We start from the raw sequence: 18027 nt of genomic DNA, 5'->3' as shown, positions 1-18027 counted from the left end.
GCGTGGACCTCCCCGATGCTTGGTGTGCTTTTGGCGTGGACCTCCCCGATGCTTGGTGTGCTTTTGGCGTGGACCTCCCCGATGCTTGGTGTGCCTCTGGGGTGGACCTCCCCGATGCTTGGTGCGCACCGCCCCGATGCTTGGTGTCCACCGCCCCGATGCTTGGTGTGCCTCTGGGGTGGACCGCCCCGATGCTTGGTGTGCTTTTGGGGTGGACCTCCCCGATGCTTGGTGTGCCTCTGGGGTGGACCTCCCCGATGCTTGGTGCGCACCGCCCCGATGCTTGGTGTCCACCGCCCCGATGCTTGGTGTGCCTCTGGGGTGGACCGCCCCGATGCTTGGTGCGCACCGCCCCGATGCTTAGTGTGCACCGCCCCGATGCTTAGTGTGCACCGCCCCGATGCTTGGTGTGCCTCTGGGGTGGACCGCCCCGATGCTTGGTGTGCTTCTGGAGTAGGGGCGTCAGCCCTTCGGGTGGACTGGAACTTTCCTTGCCCCCTTTACTCACTCGGCTGTCGGGAGCAACAATCAAGGTTTTCCTGAATGGGTGATAAATTTGGGGGGGATGTGAGGGGGGGGGGGGGTCTTTCTGACCCAACAAGCTAAACCCAGGAGAAGCGGCACACCACACTGCCCCCGACCCTAGTGATGGAGAAACCTTGAATGGCCTGGTGGGTGGCTTCTCTAGGTCTGAGGAGCTGCTGCTTTCTCCTTCTGCTTCTTGGACATCTTTCTGACCTTGGGCTTCCCAGGAAAAGAGATTTGAGGGGCTCCCGGACGATCCTTAGCTGTTCCGGCCTATGACCTCCTGGCGGGAGCAGGGACCTTATTCCAGGGATTGTGCAGAAGTGGGTCCATCTTTGTTGTCGCCTGGACACCCAATCCTCCCCGCAACGGCCAGACACAAACACCAGGCAAGATTTGGTTCTTTATTGATCAAGTGGCAGCCGTCTCACTGGCTATGACATCACTGAGTAGCAGCAGCACCATCACTGACCTCACAGGTCTGCTAACCAGGTGTGACATCATTAGGAGGGTGACCAGCTGTGCCCAACCTTGCTCAGCTTTGTGCATCATATAGCGATTGTGGTGTGTGACTACATGCATCTGCCGGCTCCTCCTCCTCATAGCGCGCTCCACTGGACGTCACTGAAGAACGGGTGCGACTTAATCCTTTGTGCTCCTCCAGGACCGGAGCCGAGACGTTTGTCTGGATCATAATTGAGCAGCTGAAATGAGGACAGAGGGGAGGTGATGGGGCAAAGACGGGACCGACCAGTGACCCCCTCCTATGTCTGTAAACCAACAGAGACCCCTACAGCCCCTCCTCTGCAGGCCGTCACCCTTCTCAGAGTCCCCCCTCCCCCCCCTTTCCAGGCCGTCACCTTTCTCAGCCCTCCCCCCCTCTGCAGGCCGTCACCCTTCTCAGCCACCCCCACCTGCAGGCCGTCACCCTTCTCAGCCCCCCCACCTCCCCGCAGGCCGTCACCCACCACAGAGCCCCCCCTCCCCGCAGGCATCAGCCACTACAGAGCCCCCCCTCCCCGCAGGCCGTCACCCACCACAGAGCCCTTCCCTGGCAGGCATCACCCACCACAGAGCCCCCCCTCCCCGCAGGCCGTCACCCACCACAGAGCTCTTCCCTGGCAGGCGTCACCCACCACAGAGCCCCCCCACCTCCCTGCAGGCATCACCCACCACAGAGCCCCCCCTCCCCGCAGGCATCACCCACCACAGAGCCCCCCCCCCCACCTCCCTGCAGGCCGTCACCCTTCTCAACCCCCCCCCCACCTCCCTGCAGGCGTTACCCACCACAGAGCCCCCCCACCTCCCTGCAGGCATCACCCACCACAGAGCCCCCCCACCTCCCTGCAGGCATCACCCACCACAGAGCCCCCCCCTTCCCGCAGGCATCACCCACCACAGAGCCCCCCCCACCTCCCTGCAGGCCGTCACCCTTCTCAACCCCCCCCCACCTCCCCGCAGGCCGTCACCCACCACAGAGCCCCCCCCTCCCCACAGGCATCACCCACCACAGAGCCCCCCACCTCCCTGCAGGCATCACCCACCACAGAGCTCCCCCACCTCCCCGCAGGCGTCACCCACCACAGAGCCCCCCACCTCCCCACAAGCATCACCCACCACAGAGTCCCCCCTCCCCGCAGGCGTCACCCACCACAGAGCCCCCCACCTCCCCACAAGCATCACCCACCACAGAGTCCCCCCTCCCCGCAGGCGTCACCCACCACAGAGCCCCCCACCTCCCCACAAGCATCACCCACCACAGAGTCCCCCCTCCCCGCAGGCGTCACCCACCACTGAGCCCCCCACCTCCCCGCAGGCGTCACCCACCACAGAGCCCCCCCACCTCCTCGCAGGCGTCACCCACCACAGAGCCCCTCCACCTCCCCGCAGGTGTCACCCACCACAGAGCCCCCCCACTTACGGCTCTTAGCAGAGACACGGCATCGGCACTGAGCTCCTCGGGGAAGGGGATGTCCATGTGACTGCGGAGCCCGGACATCAGGCTCTTGTACAGCGGCTGAGGAGACACAGAGTCAGCCATCCCCACCACACCAGCGAGCAGCCAGGAGCCGCAGCCGCCATGTTCTCACCTGACCACTCATCATCTCATACAGCAGCACTCCCAGACTCCACCAGTCACAGGCCTCGTCCACCACGGCCACTCCCGAGACCTCTGCAAGACAACAGGAGGAAAAAGTCAGGGTGAGGGCCGGGGGGCGAGGGCGGAGGTCCGCTGCACCGGAACATGGAGCCTACCTGGGGCAACATACAGCTGCTCCGCCGCCTCCGGACAACACGAATGGTCGACCTCTCGCCATCGGCCAAAGTATGTGAGTAGTGCATCACCTGGCGAGACATAGAAGAGAGGTCACCCCAGAGCGTGCGTCCCCGCCACACAGCTGCCCACAGCGCCCGCTCACCATTGTCTCCCAACAGCACATTGCGCGGATTCAGATCCCTACACAGAATCCCTTCCTGGTGGAGAGTGTCCAGCGCCAGGACTAGCTGTGCCCCCCACCGCCTGACCTGGGACTCCAGGACCCCCCGCACAGGCTCATGGGATGGGCTCCCATGGCTGACCAGACGCTGGCTGTCCTGAGCCTGGTATTTCCTGAGATGTCCCCAGAGACGTCCGGCTGCAGGAACAAAGCGGGAGATGTGAACACACGGACAATGGAGACCCCCGACCCCTGACCTCCAACCCCAGCAATGTCTGACCTGGAATGTGCTGCAGCTGAAGATACAGAGAATCTTCCCCCACGTAAAACTTCTGCAGCTGTACCATGTAGGGGACGCTCTGCGGAATAACCGTGACCGATCCATGGCCACACCGGCCCGACTTCATCAGAGACTGCAGGGAGAGCACTGTAGGCTGAGGCTGCGTGGGGGTCCCCAGCCCTGCCCCCCGTCCCAAACTCACCACCCCCCTCCCCCGGCCATACACACCAGGCACACAGCCCCCCAAACCCCCGGACATACACACCAGGCACACCGCCCCCCGAGCCCCCTGACATACACACCAGGCATACCGCCCCCCCGAGCCCCCGGACATACACACCAGGCACACCGCCCCCTGAGCCCCCTGACATACACACCAGGCATACCTCCCTCCAAACCCCCGGACATACACACCAGGCACACCGCCCCCTGAGCCCCCTGACATACACACCAGGCACACCGCCCCCGAGCCCCCTGACATACACACCAGGCACACCGCCCCCGAGCCCCCTGACATACACACCAGGCACACCGCCCCCTGAGCCCCCTGACATACACACCAGGCATACCTCCCTCCAAACCCCCTGACATACACACCAGGCATACCTCCCTCCAAACCCCCGGACATACACACCAGGCATACCTCCCTCCAAACCCCCGGACATACACACCAGGCACACCGCCCCCCGAGCCCCCTGACATACACACCAGGCATACCGCCCCCCCGAGCCCCCGGCCATACACACCAGGCACACCGCCCCCTGAGCCCCCTGACATACACACCAGGCATACCTCCCTCCAAACCCCCGGACATACACACCAGGCATACCTCCCTCCAAACCCCCGGACATACACACCAGGCACACCGCCCCCCGAGCCCCCTGACATACACACCAGGCATACCGCCCCCCCGAGCCCCCGGACATACACACCAGGCACACCGCCCCCTGAGCCCCCTGACATACACACCAGGCATACCTCCCTCCAAACCCCCGGACATACACACCAGGCACACCGCCCCCTGAGCCCCCTGACATACACACCAGGCACACCGCCCCCGAGCCCCCTGACATACACACCAGGCACACCGCCCCCGAGCCCCCTGACATACACACCAGGCACACCGCCCCCTGAGCCCCCTGACATACACACCAGGCATACCTCCCTCCAAACCCCCTGACATACACACCAGGCATACCTCCCTCCAAACCCCCGGACATACACACCAGGCATACCTCCCTCCAAACCCCCGGACATACACACCAGGCACACCGCCCCCCGAGCCCCCTGACATACACACCAGGCACACCGCCCCTCGAGCCCCCTGACATACACACCAGGCACACCGCCCCCGAGTCCCCTGACATACACACCATTCACACCGAGCCCCCGGCCATGCATACCATTCACACCGAGCCCCCGGCCGTGCACACCATTCACACCGAGCCCCCGGCCATGCACACCATTCACACCGAGCCCCCGGCCATGCACACCATTCACACCGAGCCCCCGGCCATGCACACCATTCACACCGAGCCCCCGGCCATGCACACCATTCACACCGAGCCCCCGCCCATGCACACCATTCACACCGAGCCCCCGGCCATGCACACCATTCACACCGAGCCCCCGACCATGCACACCATTCACACCGAGCCCCCGACCATGCACACCATTCACACCGAGCCCCCGACCATGCACACCATTCACACCGAGCCCCCGACCATGCACACCATTCACACCGAGCCCCCGGCCATGCATACCATTCACACCGAGCCCCCGGCCATGCACACCATTCACACCGAGCCCCCGGCCATGCACACCATTCACACCGCCCCCGGCCATGCACACCATTCACACCGAGCCCCCGACCATGCACACCATTCACACCGAGCCCCCGGCCATGCATACCATTCACACCGAGCCCCCGGCCATGCACACCATTCACACTGCCCCCGGCCATGCACACCATTCACACCGCCCCCGGCCATGCACACCATTCACACCGCCCCCCGAGCCCCCTGCCATACACACCAGGCACACCGCCGCCCAAGTCCCCGGACATACACACCAGGCACGCCGCCCACCAGGCACACTGCCTCCCGAGCCCCCTGACATACACACAAGGCACACTGTTCCCCGAGCCCCCGGACATACACACCAGGCACACTGTTCCCCGAGCCCCCGGACATACACACCAGGCACACTGTTCCCCGAGCCCCCGGAAATACACACCAGGCACACCGCTCCCCGAGCCCCTGGACATACACACCAGGCACACCGCTCCCAAAGCCCCCGGACATACACACCAGGCACACCGCCCCCAAAGCCCCCGGACATACACACCAGGCACACCGCCCCCAACCCCCCGGCCATACACACCAGGCACACCGCCCCCCCGAGCCCCCGGCCATACACACCAGGCACACCGGCCCAGAGCCCCCGGCCATACACACCAGGCACACCGCCCCCCCGAGCCCCCGGCCATACACACCAGGCATACCGCCCCCCGAGTCCCCGCATATACACACCAGGCACACCGCTCCCCAAGCCCCCGGCCATACACACCAGGCACACCGCCCCCCGAGCCCCCGGCCATACACACCGCCCCGCGAGGCACACCGCCCCCCCGGGCCCGCGGACATACACACCAGGCACACCGCCCCCCCGGGCCCGCGGACATACACACCAGGCACACCGCCCCCCCGGGCCCGGGGACATACACACCAGGCACACCGCCCCCCCGGGCCCGCGGACATACACACCAGGCACACCGCCCCCCCGGGCCCGCGGACATACACACCAGGCACACCGCCCCCCCGGGCCCGCGGACATACACACCAGGCACACCGCCCCCCCGGGCCCCCGGACATACACACCAGGCACACCGCCCCCCCGGGCCCCCGGACATACACACCAGGCACACCGCCCCCCCGGGCCCCCGGACATACACACCAGGCACACCGCCCCCCCGGGCCCCCGGACATACACACCAGGCACACCGCCCCCCCGGGCCCCCGGACATACACACCAGGCACACCGCCCCCCCGGACATACACACCAGACACACCAGGCACACCGCCCCCCCGGACATACACACCAGACACACCAGGCACACCGCCCCCCCGGACATACACACCAGGCACACCGCCCCCCCGGGCCCCCGGACATACACACCAGGCACACCGCCCCCCCGGGCCCCCGGACATACACACCAGGCACACCGCCCCCCCGGGCCCCCGGACATACACACCAGGCACACCGCCCCCCCGGGCCCCCGGACATACACACCAGGCACACCGCCCCCCCGGGCCCCCGGACATACACACCAGGCACACTGAGCCCTGGTCATGCACACCATTCACCCCCCCCCCCCCCGGAGCCCCGGCCATGCACACCAGGCACACCGCCCATTCGGACCGGCCCCCAAGCCACCGGCCATACACACCTGGCACACCAGGCACACCGCTCCCCAAGCCCCCGGCCATACACACCAGGCACACCGCCCCCCGAGTCTCCGGACATACACACCAGGCACACCGCTCCCCGAGCTACCGGCCATACACACCAGGCACACCGCCCATTCAGACAGGCCCCCGAGCCCCCGGACATAGACACCAGGCACACCGGCCCCCGAGCCCCCAGCCATACACACCAGACACACCGAGCCCCCCGCCATACACACCAGGCACACCGCCCCCCGAGCCCCCGGCCATACACCCCAGACACACCGAGCCCCCGGACATGCACACCATTCACACCGAGCCCCCGGCCATGCACACCATTCACACCGAGCCCCCGGCCATGCACACCATTCACACCGAGCCCCCGGCCATGCACACCATTCACACCGAGCCCCCGGCCATGCACACCATTCACACCGAGCCCCCGGCCATGCACACCATTCACACCGAGCCCCCGGCCATGCACACCATTCACACCGAGCCCCCGACCATGCACACCATTCACACCGAGCCCCCGGCCATGCACACCATTCACACCGAGCCCCCGGCCATGCACACCATTCACACCGAGCCCCCGGCCATGCACACCATTCACACCGCCCCCCGAGCCCCCGCCATACACACCAGGCACACCGCCGCCCAAGTCCCCTGCCATACACACCAGGCACGCCGCCCACCAGGCACACTGCCCCCCGAGCCCCCTGACATACACACCAGGCACGCCGCCCACCAGGCACACTGCCCCCCGAGCCCCCTGACATACACACAAGGCACACTGTTCCCCGAGCCCCCGTACATACACACCAGGCACACTGTTCCCCGAGCCCCCGGACATACACACCAGGCACACTGTTCCCCGAGCCCCCGGACATACACACCAGGCACACCGCTCCCCGAGCCCCCGGACATACACACCAGGCACACCGCCCCCAAAGCCCCCGGACATACACACCAGGCACAGCGCCCCCAACCCCCCGGCCATACACACCAGGCACACCGCCCATTCGGACCGGCTCCCGAGCCCCCGGCCATACACACCTGGCACACCGGCCCCCGAGCCCCCAGACATAGACACCAGGCACACCGGCCCAGAGCCCCCGGCCATACACACCAGGCACACCGCCCCCCGAGCCCCCGGCCATACACACCAGGCACACCGCCCCCCGAGTCCCCGCATATACACACCAGGCACACCGCTCCCCAAGCCCCCGGCCATACACACCAGGCACACCGCCCCCCGAGCCCCCGGCCATGCACACCGCCCCCCGAGCCCCCGGCCATACACACCAGACACACCGCCCCGCGAGGCACACCGCCCCCCTGGGCCCGCGGACATACACACCAGGCACACCGCCCCCCTGGGCCCGCGGACATACACACCAGGCACACCGGCCCCCGAGCCCCCGGCCATACACACCAGGCACACCGCCCTCCGAGCCCCCGGCAATACACAACAGGCACACCGCCCCCCGAGCCCCCGGACATACACACCAGGCACACCGCCCCCGAGCCCCCGGACATACACACCAGGCACACCGCCCCCGAGCCCCCGGACATACACACCAGGCACACCGCCCCCGAGCCCCTGGACATACACACCATTCACACTGAGCCCCGGCCATGCACACCATTCACACCGCCCCTGGAGCCCCCGGCCATGCACACCAGGCACACCGCCCCCCGAGCCCCCGGCCATACACACCAGGCACACCGCCCCCCGAGCCCCCGGACATACACACCAGGCACACCGCCCCCCGAGCCCCCGGACATACACACCAGGCACACCGCTCCCCGAGCCCCCCGCCATACACCCCAGACACACCGCCCCCCGAGCCCCCGGACATGCACACCATTCACACCGAGCCCCCGGACATGCACACCATTTACACCGAGCCTCCGGCCATGCACACCATTTACACCGAGCCTCCGGCCATACACATCGGGCACACTGCGCATTCACACCGCTCACACGGGATGTTACCTTGAGAATAAATTTTGTTTCTGAGGATGGGTCGTACACCAACTGCACCTGGATAGGGACAGAGAAGAAGGTAATGCAGCTACAGGGGGTGCGAGGTTGGCCCACCCGGTCCCCTGCCTCCGCACGCACCTTATCGATAATCTCCAGGACACGGCAGCTCTTCAGGTTCTCCACAGCCGCACTCAGGACTCGGATTGGTCGGAATCTGAGGCTGCTGTAACCCTGGAAGAGAAGAGGCAGGATAGAGGCCGGCCCCCAAGGAGCGAGGTCACATGATTACAGAAGAACTTACACCCCACCCCCTTACCTCTGCTGCTCCGCTCACATTTCCCAGAGGCCTTTGCAGGTGGCAGTTGAATATTTCCTCGGCCCGTTTCAGGTACTGCGAGATCTTGCGTTTCACGGCATCACGGCGCTCTCTGCTGGGATCAACTGGAGGAGAAAGAGGGGCGTGAGCAGAGGGGGTGTGATGGGGTCAGATGCTACAGGGGGAGGGGTGGGATGGAGGGCAGATCCTGCAGGGGGAGGGGTGGGATGGAGGGCAGATCCTGCAGGGGGTGGGGTGGGATGATAAGGGACCCTGTGGGGCGGATCCTGCAGGGGGAGGGGGTAGAATGATGAGGGACCCTGTGGGGCGGATCCTGCAGGGGGAGGGGTGGGATGGAGGGCAGATCCTGCAGGGGGAGGAGGTGGGATGAGGTCAGGTATGGGAGGGGTGGGATGGGGCCAGATCCTACAGGGGGAGGGGGTGGGATGATAAGGGACCCTGTGGGGCGGATCCTGCAGGGGGAGGGGGTGGAATGATAAGGGACCCTGTGGGGCGGATCCTACAGGGGGAGGGGGTGGAATGATAAGGGACCCTGTGGGGCGGATCCTGCAGGGGGAGGGGGTGGAATGTTAAGGGACCCTGTGGGGCGGATCCTACAGGGGGAGGGGGTGGAATGATAAGGGACCCTGTGGGGCGGATCCTACAGGGGGAGGGGGTGGAATGATAAGGGACCCTGTGGGGCGGATCCTGCAGGGGGAGGGGGTGGAATGATAAGGGACCCTGTGGGGCGGATCCTACAGGGGGAGGGGGTGGAATAATAAGGGACCCTGTGGGGCGGATCCTACAGGGGGAGGGGTGGGATGATGAGGGACCCTGTGGGGCGGATCCTACAGGGGGAGGGGTGGGATGATGAGGGACCCTGTGGGGCGGATCCTACAGGGGGAGGGGTGGGATGATGAGGGACCCTGTGGGGCGGATCCTACAGGGGGAGGGGGTGGGATGATGAGGGACCCTGTGGGGCGGATCCTACAGGGGGAGGGGTGGGATGATGAGGGACCCTGTGGGGCGGATCCTACAGGGGGAGGGGTGGGATGATGAGGGACCCTGTGGGGCGGATCCTACAGGGGGAGGGGTGGGATGATGAGGGACCCTGTGGGGCGGATCCTACAGGGGGAGGGGTGGGATGATGAGGGACCCTGTGGGGCGGATCCTACAGGGGGAGGGGTGGGATGATGAGGGACCCTGTGGGGCGGATCCTACAGGGGGAGGGGTGGGATGATGAGGGACCCTGTGGGGCGGATCCTACAGGGGGAGGGGTGGGATGATGAGGGACCCTGTGGGGCGGATCCTACAGGGGGAGGGGTGGGATGATGAGGGACCCTGTGGGGCGGATCCTACAGGGGGAGGGGTGGGATGATGAGGGACCCTGTGGGGCGGATCCTACAGGGGGAGGGGTGGGATGATGAGGGACCCTGTGGGGCGGATCCTACAGGGGGAGGGGTGGGATGATGAGGGACCCTGTGGGGCGGATCCTACAGGGGGAGGGGTGGGATGATGAGGGACCCTGTGGGGCGGATCCTACAGGGGGAGGGGTGGGATGATGAGGGACCCTGTGGGGCGGATCCTACAGGGGGAGGGGTGGGATGATGAGGGACCCTGTGGGGCGGATCCTACAGGGGGAGGGGTGGGATGATGAGGGACCCTGTGGGGCGGATCCTACAGGGGGAGGGGTGGGATGATGAGGGACCCTGTGGGGCGGATCCTACAGGGGGAGGGGTGGGATGATGAGGGACCCTGTGGGACGGATCCTGGAAGAGTTGGGAGGAGATGGGCCCTGACCTGTCACCCCGCTCAGCAGCAGCTCCACCCCATGCTTGTAGTGACTGAACGCCGCCTCATACTCCTCATTGGCATCTCGCTCTTGTGCCACGTGCAGCTGCTTAGCGGCGTCCACCAGGTAATCGCGCTTCACCTGCTCAGAGACCCCCGAAAATCCAATGCGATATTGAGAGTGCAGTTCGCGGTCACAGCTCATCGCCCCCCAGAAGATGGCCGGCGACCCTGCAAGACAGCGAACAAGCCCCAAATCAGACACTGACAGTGTGACAGAGAAGAGCGCAAGAGACCGCCCAGTGCGAGACATACCGCTCCATCACACATAGGAGACCACCCAGTGCGAGAGATACCGATCCATCACACATAGGAGACCGCCCAGTGCGAGACATACCGCTCCATCACACATAGGAGACCACCCAGTGCGAGAGATACCGATCCATCACACATAGGAGACCGCCCAGTGCGAGACATGCCGCTCCATCATACATAGACCACCCAGTGCGAGACATACCGCTCCATCTCACATAGGAGACCGCCCAGTGCGAGACATACCGCTCCATCGCACATAGGAGACCGCCCAGTGCGAGACATACCGCTCCATCACACATAGGAGACCGCCCAGTGCGAGACATACCGCTCCATCGCACATAGGAGACCGCCCAGTGCGAGACATGCCGCTCCATCACACATAGACCACCCAGTGCGAGACATACCGCTCCATCTCACATAGGAGACCGCCCAGTGCGAGACATACCGCTCCATCGCACATAGGAGACCGCCCAGTGCGAGACATACCGCTCCATCACACATAGACCACCCAGTGCGAGACATACCGCTCCATCACACATAGGAGACCGCCCAGTGCGAGACATACCGCTCCATCGCACATAGGAGACCGCCCAGTGCGAGACATACCGCTCCATCTCACATAGGAGACAGCCCAGTGCGAGACATACCGCTCCATCGCACATAGGAGACCGCCCAGTGCGAGACATACCGCTCCATCACACATGGACCACCCAGTGCGAGACATACCGCTCCATCGCACATAGGAGACCAACCAGTGCGAGACATACCGCTCCATCTCACATAGGAGACCGCCCAGTGCGAGACATACCGCTCCATCGCACATAGGAGACCGCCCAGTGCGAGACATACCGCTCCATCGCACATAGGAGACCGCCCAGTGCGAGACATACCGCTCCATCGCACATAGGAGACCGCCCAGTGCGAGACATACCGCTCCATCGCACATAGGAGACCGCCCAGTGCGAGACATACCGCTCCATCTCACATAGGAGACCGCCCAGTGCGAGACATACCGCTCCATCTCACATAGGAGACCACCCAGTGCGAGACATACCGCTCCATCGCACATAGGAGACCACCCAGTGCGAGACATACCGCTCCATCACACATAGGAGACCGCCCAGTGCGAGACATAACGCTCCATCACACATAGGAGACCGCCCAGTGCGAGACATACCGCTCCATCGCACATAGGAGACCGCCCAGTGCGAGACATACCGCTCCATCGCACATAGACCACCCAGTGCAAGACATACCGCTCCATCACACATAGGAGACCACCCAGTGCGAGACATAACGCTCCATCACACATAGGAGACCGCCCAGTGCGAGACATAACGCTCCATCACACATAGGAGACCGCCCAGTGCGAGACATACCGCTCCATCGCACATAGGAGACCACCCAGTGCAAGACATACCGCTCCATCTCACATAGGAGACCACCCAGTGCGAGACATACCGCTCCATCGCACATAGGAGACCGCCCAGTGCGAGACATACCGCTCCATCGCACATAGGAGACCGCCCAGTGCGAGACATACCGCTCCATCACACATAGGAGACCGCCCAGTGCGAGACATACCGCTCCATCACACATAGGAGACAGCCCAGTGCGAGACATACGCACACTCATCGCACACTCACATACTCAAGCAGCTCACACAGTGGTACCTTGGATTAAGAGTAACTTGGATAAAGAGCGTTGCAAAACTGCTGTTGCGAAACTACAACTCCCATCATGCCTTGACAGCTAAAGCTATGGATTTGGCTGCCCAGGCATGATGGGAAATCTAGTTTTGCAACAGCTGGAGGGCCGCAGTTTGGAGACCCATGCTGTAACCCCTTTGTCCCCGGACAGAGAGTGCTGCATGTATGTGCCCACATCTGTCCTGCTCCCTGCAGTCTCTGTCAGTGTGTTTCCTATCCTCTCCATTACTGCTATACACTCAGCCATTTACACTGCTGCTATAATGTGCCTGCACTCACACTCAGTTATACACATTGCTGCTATAATCTGCCTGCACTTACACTCAGCTATACACACTGCTGCTATAATCTGCCTGTGCTTGCACTCAGCTATACACACTGCTGCTATAATCTGCCTGCATTTACAGTCAGCTATACACACTGCTGTTATAATGTGCCTGCACTCACACTCAGCTATACACACTGCTGCTATAATCTGCCTGCACTCAAACTCAGCTATACACACTGCTGCTATAATGTGCCTGCACTCACACTCAGCTTTACACACTGCCGCTATAATGTGCCTGCATTTACACTCAGCTATACACACTGCTGCTATAATCTGCCTGCACTCACACTCAGCTATACACACTGCTGCTATAATCTGCCTGCACTTACACTCAGCTATACACACTGCTGCTATAATCTGCCTGTGCTTGCACTCAGCTATACACACTGCTGCTATAATGTGCCTGCACTTACCTCAGCTATAAACACTGCTGCCATAATGTCCCTGCACTCTCACTAAGCTATACACACTGCTGCTATAATGTGCCTGCACTCACACTCAGCTATACACACTGCTGCTATAATCTGCCTGCACTCAAACTCAGCTATACACACTGCTGCTATAATGTGCCTGCACTCACACTCAGCTTTACACACTGCCGCTATAATGTGCCTGCATTTACACTCAGCTATACACACTGCTGCTATAATCTGACTGCACTCACACTCAGCTATACACACTGCTGCTATAATCTGACTGCACTCACACTCAGCTATACACACTGCTGCTATAATCTGCCTGCACTCACACTCAGCTATACACACTGCTGCTATAATCTGCCTGCACTCACACTCAGCTATACACACTGCTGTATAGAGAAGTTTCTATCACTGTCCTCCAGCACAGCTCTGTGATTCTCATTTACTGATTGGTCCATGCTGAACACATCCCCTTTCCCCATTGCTGTCATGTGACCACACAGACCTCTCACAGCAGCCCTGCTTCTCTATTCTAGCCTGTTGTACTACACTACTGCATTATGGGGATCTGCAGCTCTATCCTGTATCTACAAGCTGCTGCTGCAGTGTTATCAGGGTAATGCAGTTACTATACATTATACACCACATGCTGCTATACTGTACAGCAACTTATATATCACATATCCAGCTGCTGTGTTATCAGGGTTATACAGTTACTATACATTATACACCACATGCTGCTATACTGTACAGTAACTTATATATCACATATCCAGCTGCTGTAATATCAGGGTTATACAGTTACTATACATTATACACCACATGCTGCTATACTGTACAGTAACTTATATATCACATATCCAGCTGCTGTGTTATATATCACATATCCAGCTGCTGTGTTATCAGGGTTATACAGTTACTATACATTATACACCACATGCTGCTATACTGTACAGTAACTTATATATCACATATCCAGCTGCTGTGTTATGAGGGTTATACAGTTACTATACATTATATACCACATGCTGCTATACTGTACAGTAACTTATATATCACATATCCAGCTGCTGCTGTGTTATCAGGGTTATACAGTTACTATACATTATACACCACATGCTGATTGCTATACTGTACAGTAACTTATATATCACATATCCAGCTGCTGTGTTATCAGGGTTATACAGTTACTATACATTATATACCACATGCTGCTATACTTTACAGTAACCTATATATCACATATCCAGCTGCTGCGTTATCAGGGTTATACAGTTACTATACATTATATATCACATGCTGATTGCTATACTGTACAATTACTTATATATCACATATCCAGCTGCTGTGTTATCAGGGTTATACAGTTACTATATATTATACACAACATGCTGCTATACTGTACAGTAACTTATATATCACATATCCAGCTGCTGCTGTGTTATCAGGGTTATACAGTTACTATACATTATACACAACATGCTGCTATACTGTACAGTAACTTATATATCACATATCCAGCTGCTGTGTTATCAGGGTTATACAGTTACTATACATTATATACCACATGCTGCTATACTGTACAGTAACTTATATATCACATATCCAGCTGCTGTGTTATCAGGGTTATACAGTTACTATACATTATATACCACATGCTGCTATACTGTACAGTAACTTATATATCACATATCCAGCTGCTGCTGTGTTATCAGGGTTATACAGTTACTATACATTATACACCACATGCTGATTGCTATACTGTACAGTAACTTATATATCACATATCCAGCTGCTGCTGTGTTATCAGGGTTATACAGTTACTATACATTATACACCACATGCTGCTATACTGTACAGTAACTTATATATCACATATCCAGCTGCTGTGTTATCAGGGTTATACAGTTACTATACATTATACACCACATGCTGCTATACTGTACAGTAACTTATATATCACATATCCAGCTGCTCTGTTATCAGGGTTATACAGTTACTATACATTATATACCACATGCTGCTATACTGTACAGTAACTTATATATCACATATCCAGCTGCAGTATTATCAGGGTTATACAGTTACTATATATTATACACCACATGCTGATTGCTATACTGTACAGTAACTTATAATATCACAGATTCTGCTGCGTCTCATTGTTTCATCTCTTCTACATGTTATTCAGAATTGTAACGCCCGGAGTAGTGGATCCACTGGACCGGCACCAGCGATGGCACAAACCTCACCAGGGAGCGGAGTCTAAGGGGCCGCTGGTTTTCACCAGAGCCCGCCGCAAGGCGGGATGGACTTGCTGCGGCAGGCGACCCCCAGGTCGCTACCCCTGGCTTGGTTGCTGGTGTCGGCAGGCGAGGCGTGGCAGGAGATGGCACAGGCAATAGTCTGCAGATGAGAGAGCACGTGACAGGCTGGACACGGGAACAGGTGGAGTGACAGGGAAACAGGAACCAGGAACAGGGACTTGGGACCAGGTAACGGACAGGACTCAGGAACAGGGACTTGGGACCAGGTAACGGACAGGACACAGGAACAACAGGGAGCTGGGCCAAACGCTATGGGAAGCATGTAGAGGCTCCAACCCTAAGGACAGGGCATGCTGGGATTTATAGGGGAGTGATTGGGTGCAACTACCAATTAGGAGCGCACTGCCCCTTTAAATCTGAGACAGCCGGCGCGCGCGCGCCCTAGGAGGCGGGGACGCGCGCGCCGGCCGGCACAGCGGGAGACAGGAGCGTGGAGAGGTGAGGCGCCCCCCGGGGCCGAGGTGACAGCAGCGCCGGGTCCCCGACTATGGACACCGGCTGCTGCATAGGGCAGGTAGCGGTCGCGGCGGCGGCCCGGAACGCGGGACGCCGCCGCGGCCGTAACAGTACCCCCCCCCTTTGGCCTCCCCCTCTTTCTTGCCTGCAAATGGCACAGGAAGCCACAAAGTCTTTGACATCTTGGGATAGGCTGGGCCACCAGTAGTGGCGAGAGATCCGTTGGCCGGTCTTACGGACTCCCGGGTGCCCGGCCTCCAACGAGGAATGTCCCCAGTTCAAAATACCTCTTCGAAGCGCAGGGTGAACATGAGTCTTTCCGGGGGGTACTCTCTGAAGAGTGGAGGTGACGACTGGTACTAGGCGATCAGGCGGTATAACGTGGCAAGGGACCTTCTGTGAGTTCTTCCGGTGGAGAGAGGACACGACCTTAGTCTTGGGTACGGGGAGAGGGTACACCTCGGCAGAGAAGGCATCCGCCGAGTCTTGGTCTTCTGCCGGTAGGCCGGATAGAGGCTTGGCCGGGACAGGAAATGACATAATACACTTGGTCTGAGGTGACTTGAGACACTGGTGGGAACAGTCCTGACCCCAACTGAGAATCTCCCCGGTTCTCCAGTCCAGCTGAGGGGCATGTTCTTGTAGCCACGGGAGTCCCAGGAGGACCGCGGGGGAAGAATGGGGCAGGACGTAGAAGGATATCTCTTCTTGATGTGAAGGACCCACCTGGAGGACTAAAGATGCGGTCTGGTAGTACACACGGTCGGTAAGAATTTCGCCCGTGACCGAGGAGATAGTCAGGGGCCTGGCTAGTCGGGTCACGGGTAGCCGCCATCTTTGGACCAATGTTGCCGCAATAAAACTGCCTGCTGAGCCAGAATCGAGGAAGGCAGTAGTCTGATGATTTTGTCCTGAGGGAGTCCGGATGGAAACTGGCATAGACAGACTTGGAATGGTGGCATTCACACCTAGGGACACCTGTCCCACCGGACCTAGGTGCGAGCATTTTCCGGATGTTTGGGGACGTAGGGGACATCCCAGCCGGAAGTGATCGGAACCACCGCAATAGAGACAGAGATTCTGCTCCAGGCGCCGGATTCTTTCATCAGGCGTCAGGTGAGCCCGTTCCACCTGCATAGGAATCTCAGGAGAGGGTTGGGACATCGAAAGATCAGGATTCTGGAAAACCGGCGCCAGCTGGGGATGGCGACGGGAACGGGTTAGTAAATGTTCATGCCGAACCTCCTCCTCCCTCTCCGAAAAAACGAGTATCAACTCGGGTGGCCAGTAGAATGAGTTCGTTCAGGGAGGTAGGCAGGTCTCGGGCAGCGAGCACGTCTCTCACACGACTAGACAGGCCCTTCTTGAAGGTGGCCAATAGGGCGGCCTCGTTCCAGTCCAATTCGGCTGCCAGGGTGCGGAACTGGATGGCGTAGTCACCAACAGAGGAGCTGCCTTGAGAGAGGTTGAGGAGAGCAGTCTCGGCTGAAGAAGCACGGGCAGGTTCCTCAAAGACGGAGCGAAACTCGAATAGGAAGGCCCGGAGATTGGCAGCAACTGGATCATCACGGTCCCACAGTGGCGTGGCCCAGGCCAGGGCTCTACCTTCTAATAGGCTGATGATGAAAGCCACTTTAGAGCGCTCGGTGGAAAACTGACTACTCAAAAGTTCAATGTGCATGGTACA

General features: G+C 60.2%; 1 protein-coding gene across 2 annotated transcripts in view; it reads right to left on the bottom strand.

Moving 5' to 3' along the window:
- Window positions 1-916: 916 nt before the first annotated feature.
- RPS6KL1 (ribosomal protein S6 kinase like 1) overlaps window positions 917-18027 on the bottom strand; it is a 29818-nt gene continuing 12707 nt past the window's right edge. The window contains exons 2-11 of one of the 2 annotated variants that reach the window (XM_069949984.1): window positions 10796-11017; window positions 8996-9120; window positions 8818-8910; window positions 8689-8736; window positions 3244-3376; window positions 2946-3161; window positions 2782-2871; window positions 2616-2698; window positions 2447-2542; window positions 917-1229 (exon numbers count right to left, since the gene is read on the bottom strand). In XM_069949984.1, the coding sequence (XP_069806085.1) occupies window positions 1125-1229; window positions 2447-2542; window positions 2616-2698; window positions 2782-2871; window positions 2946-3161; window positions 3244-3376; window positions 8689-8736; window positions 8818-8910; window positions 8996-9120; window positions 10796-11017 (1211 nt within the window). In that variant the 3' untranslated portion in view covers window positions 917-1124. The remainder of the gene's footprint in view (window positions 1230-2446; window positions 2543-2615; window positions 2699-2781; window positions 2872-2945; window positions 3162-3243; window positions 3377-8688; window positions 8737-8817; window positions 8911-8995; window positions 9121-10795; window positions 11018-18027) is intronic. The other variant, XM_069949985.1, reaches the window with a different exon arrangement.

The sequence above is a fragment of the Dendropsophus ebraccatus genome, chromosome 13, assembly GCF_027789765.1.
Source record: "Dendropsophus ebraccatus isolate aDenEbr1 chromosome 13, aDenEbr1.pat, whole genome shotgun sequence".
Lineage (NCBI taxonomy): Eukaryota > Metazoa > Chordata > Amphibia > Anura > Hylidae > Dendropsophus > Dendropsophus ebraccatus.
Note: the sequence above shows the minus strand (reverse complement) of the source record. Positions and strands in the feature narration are given on the sequence as shown.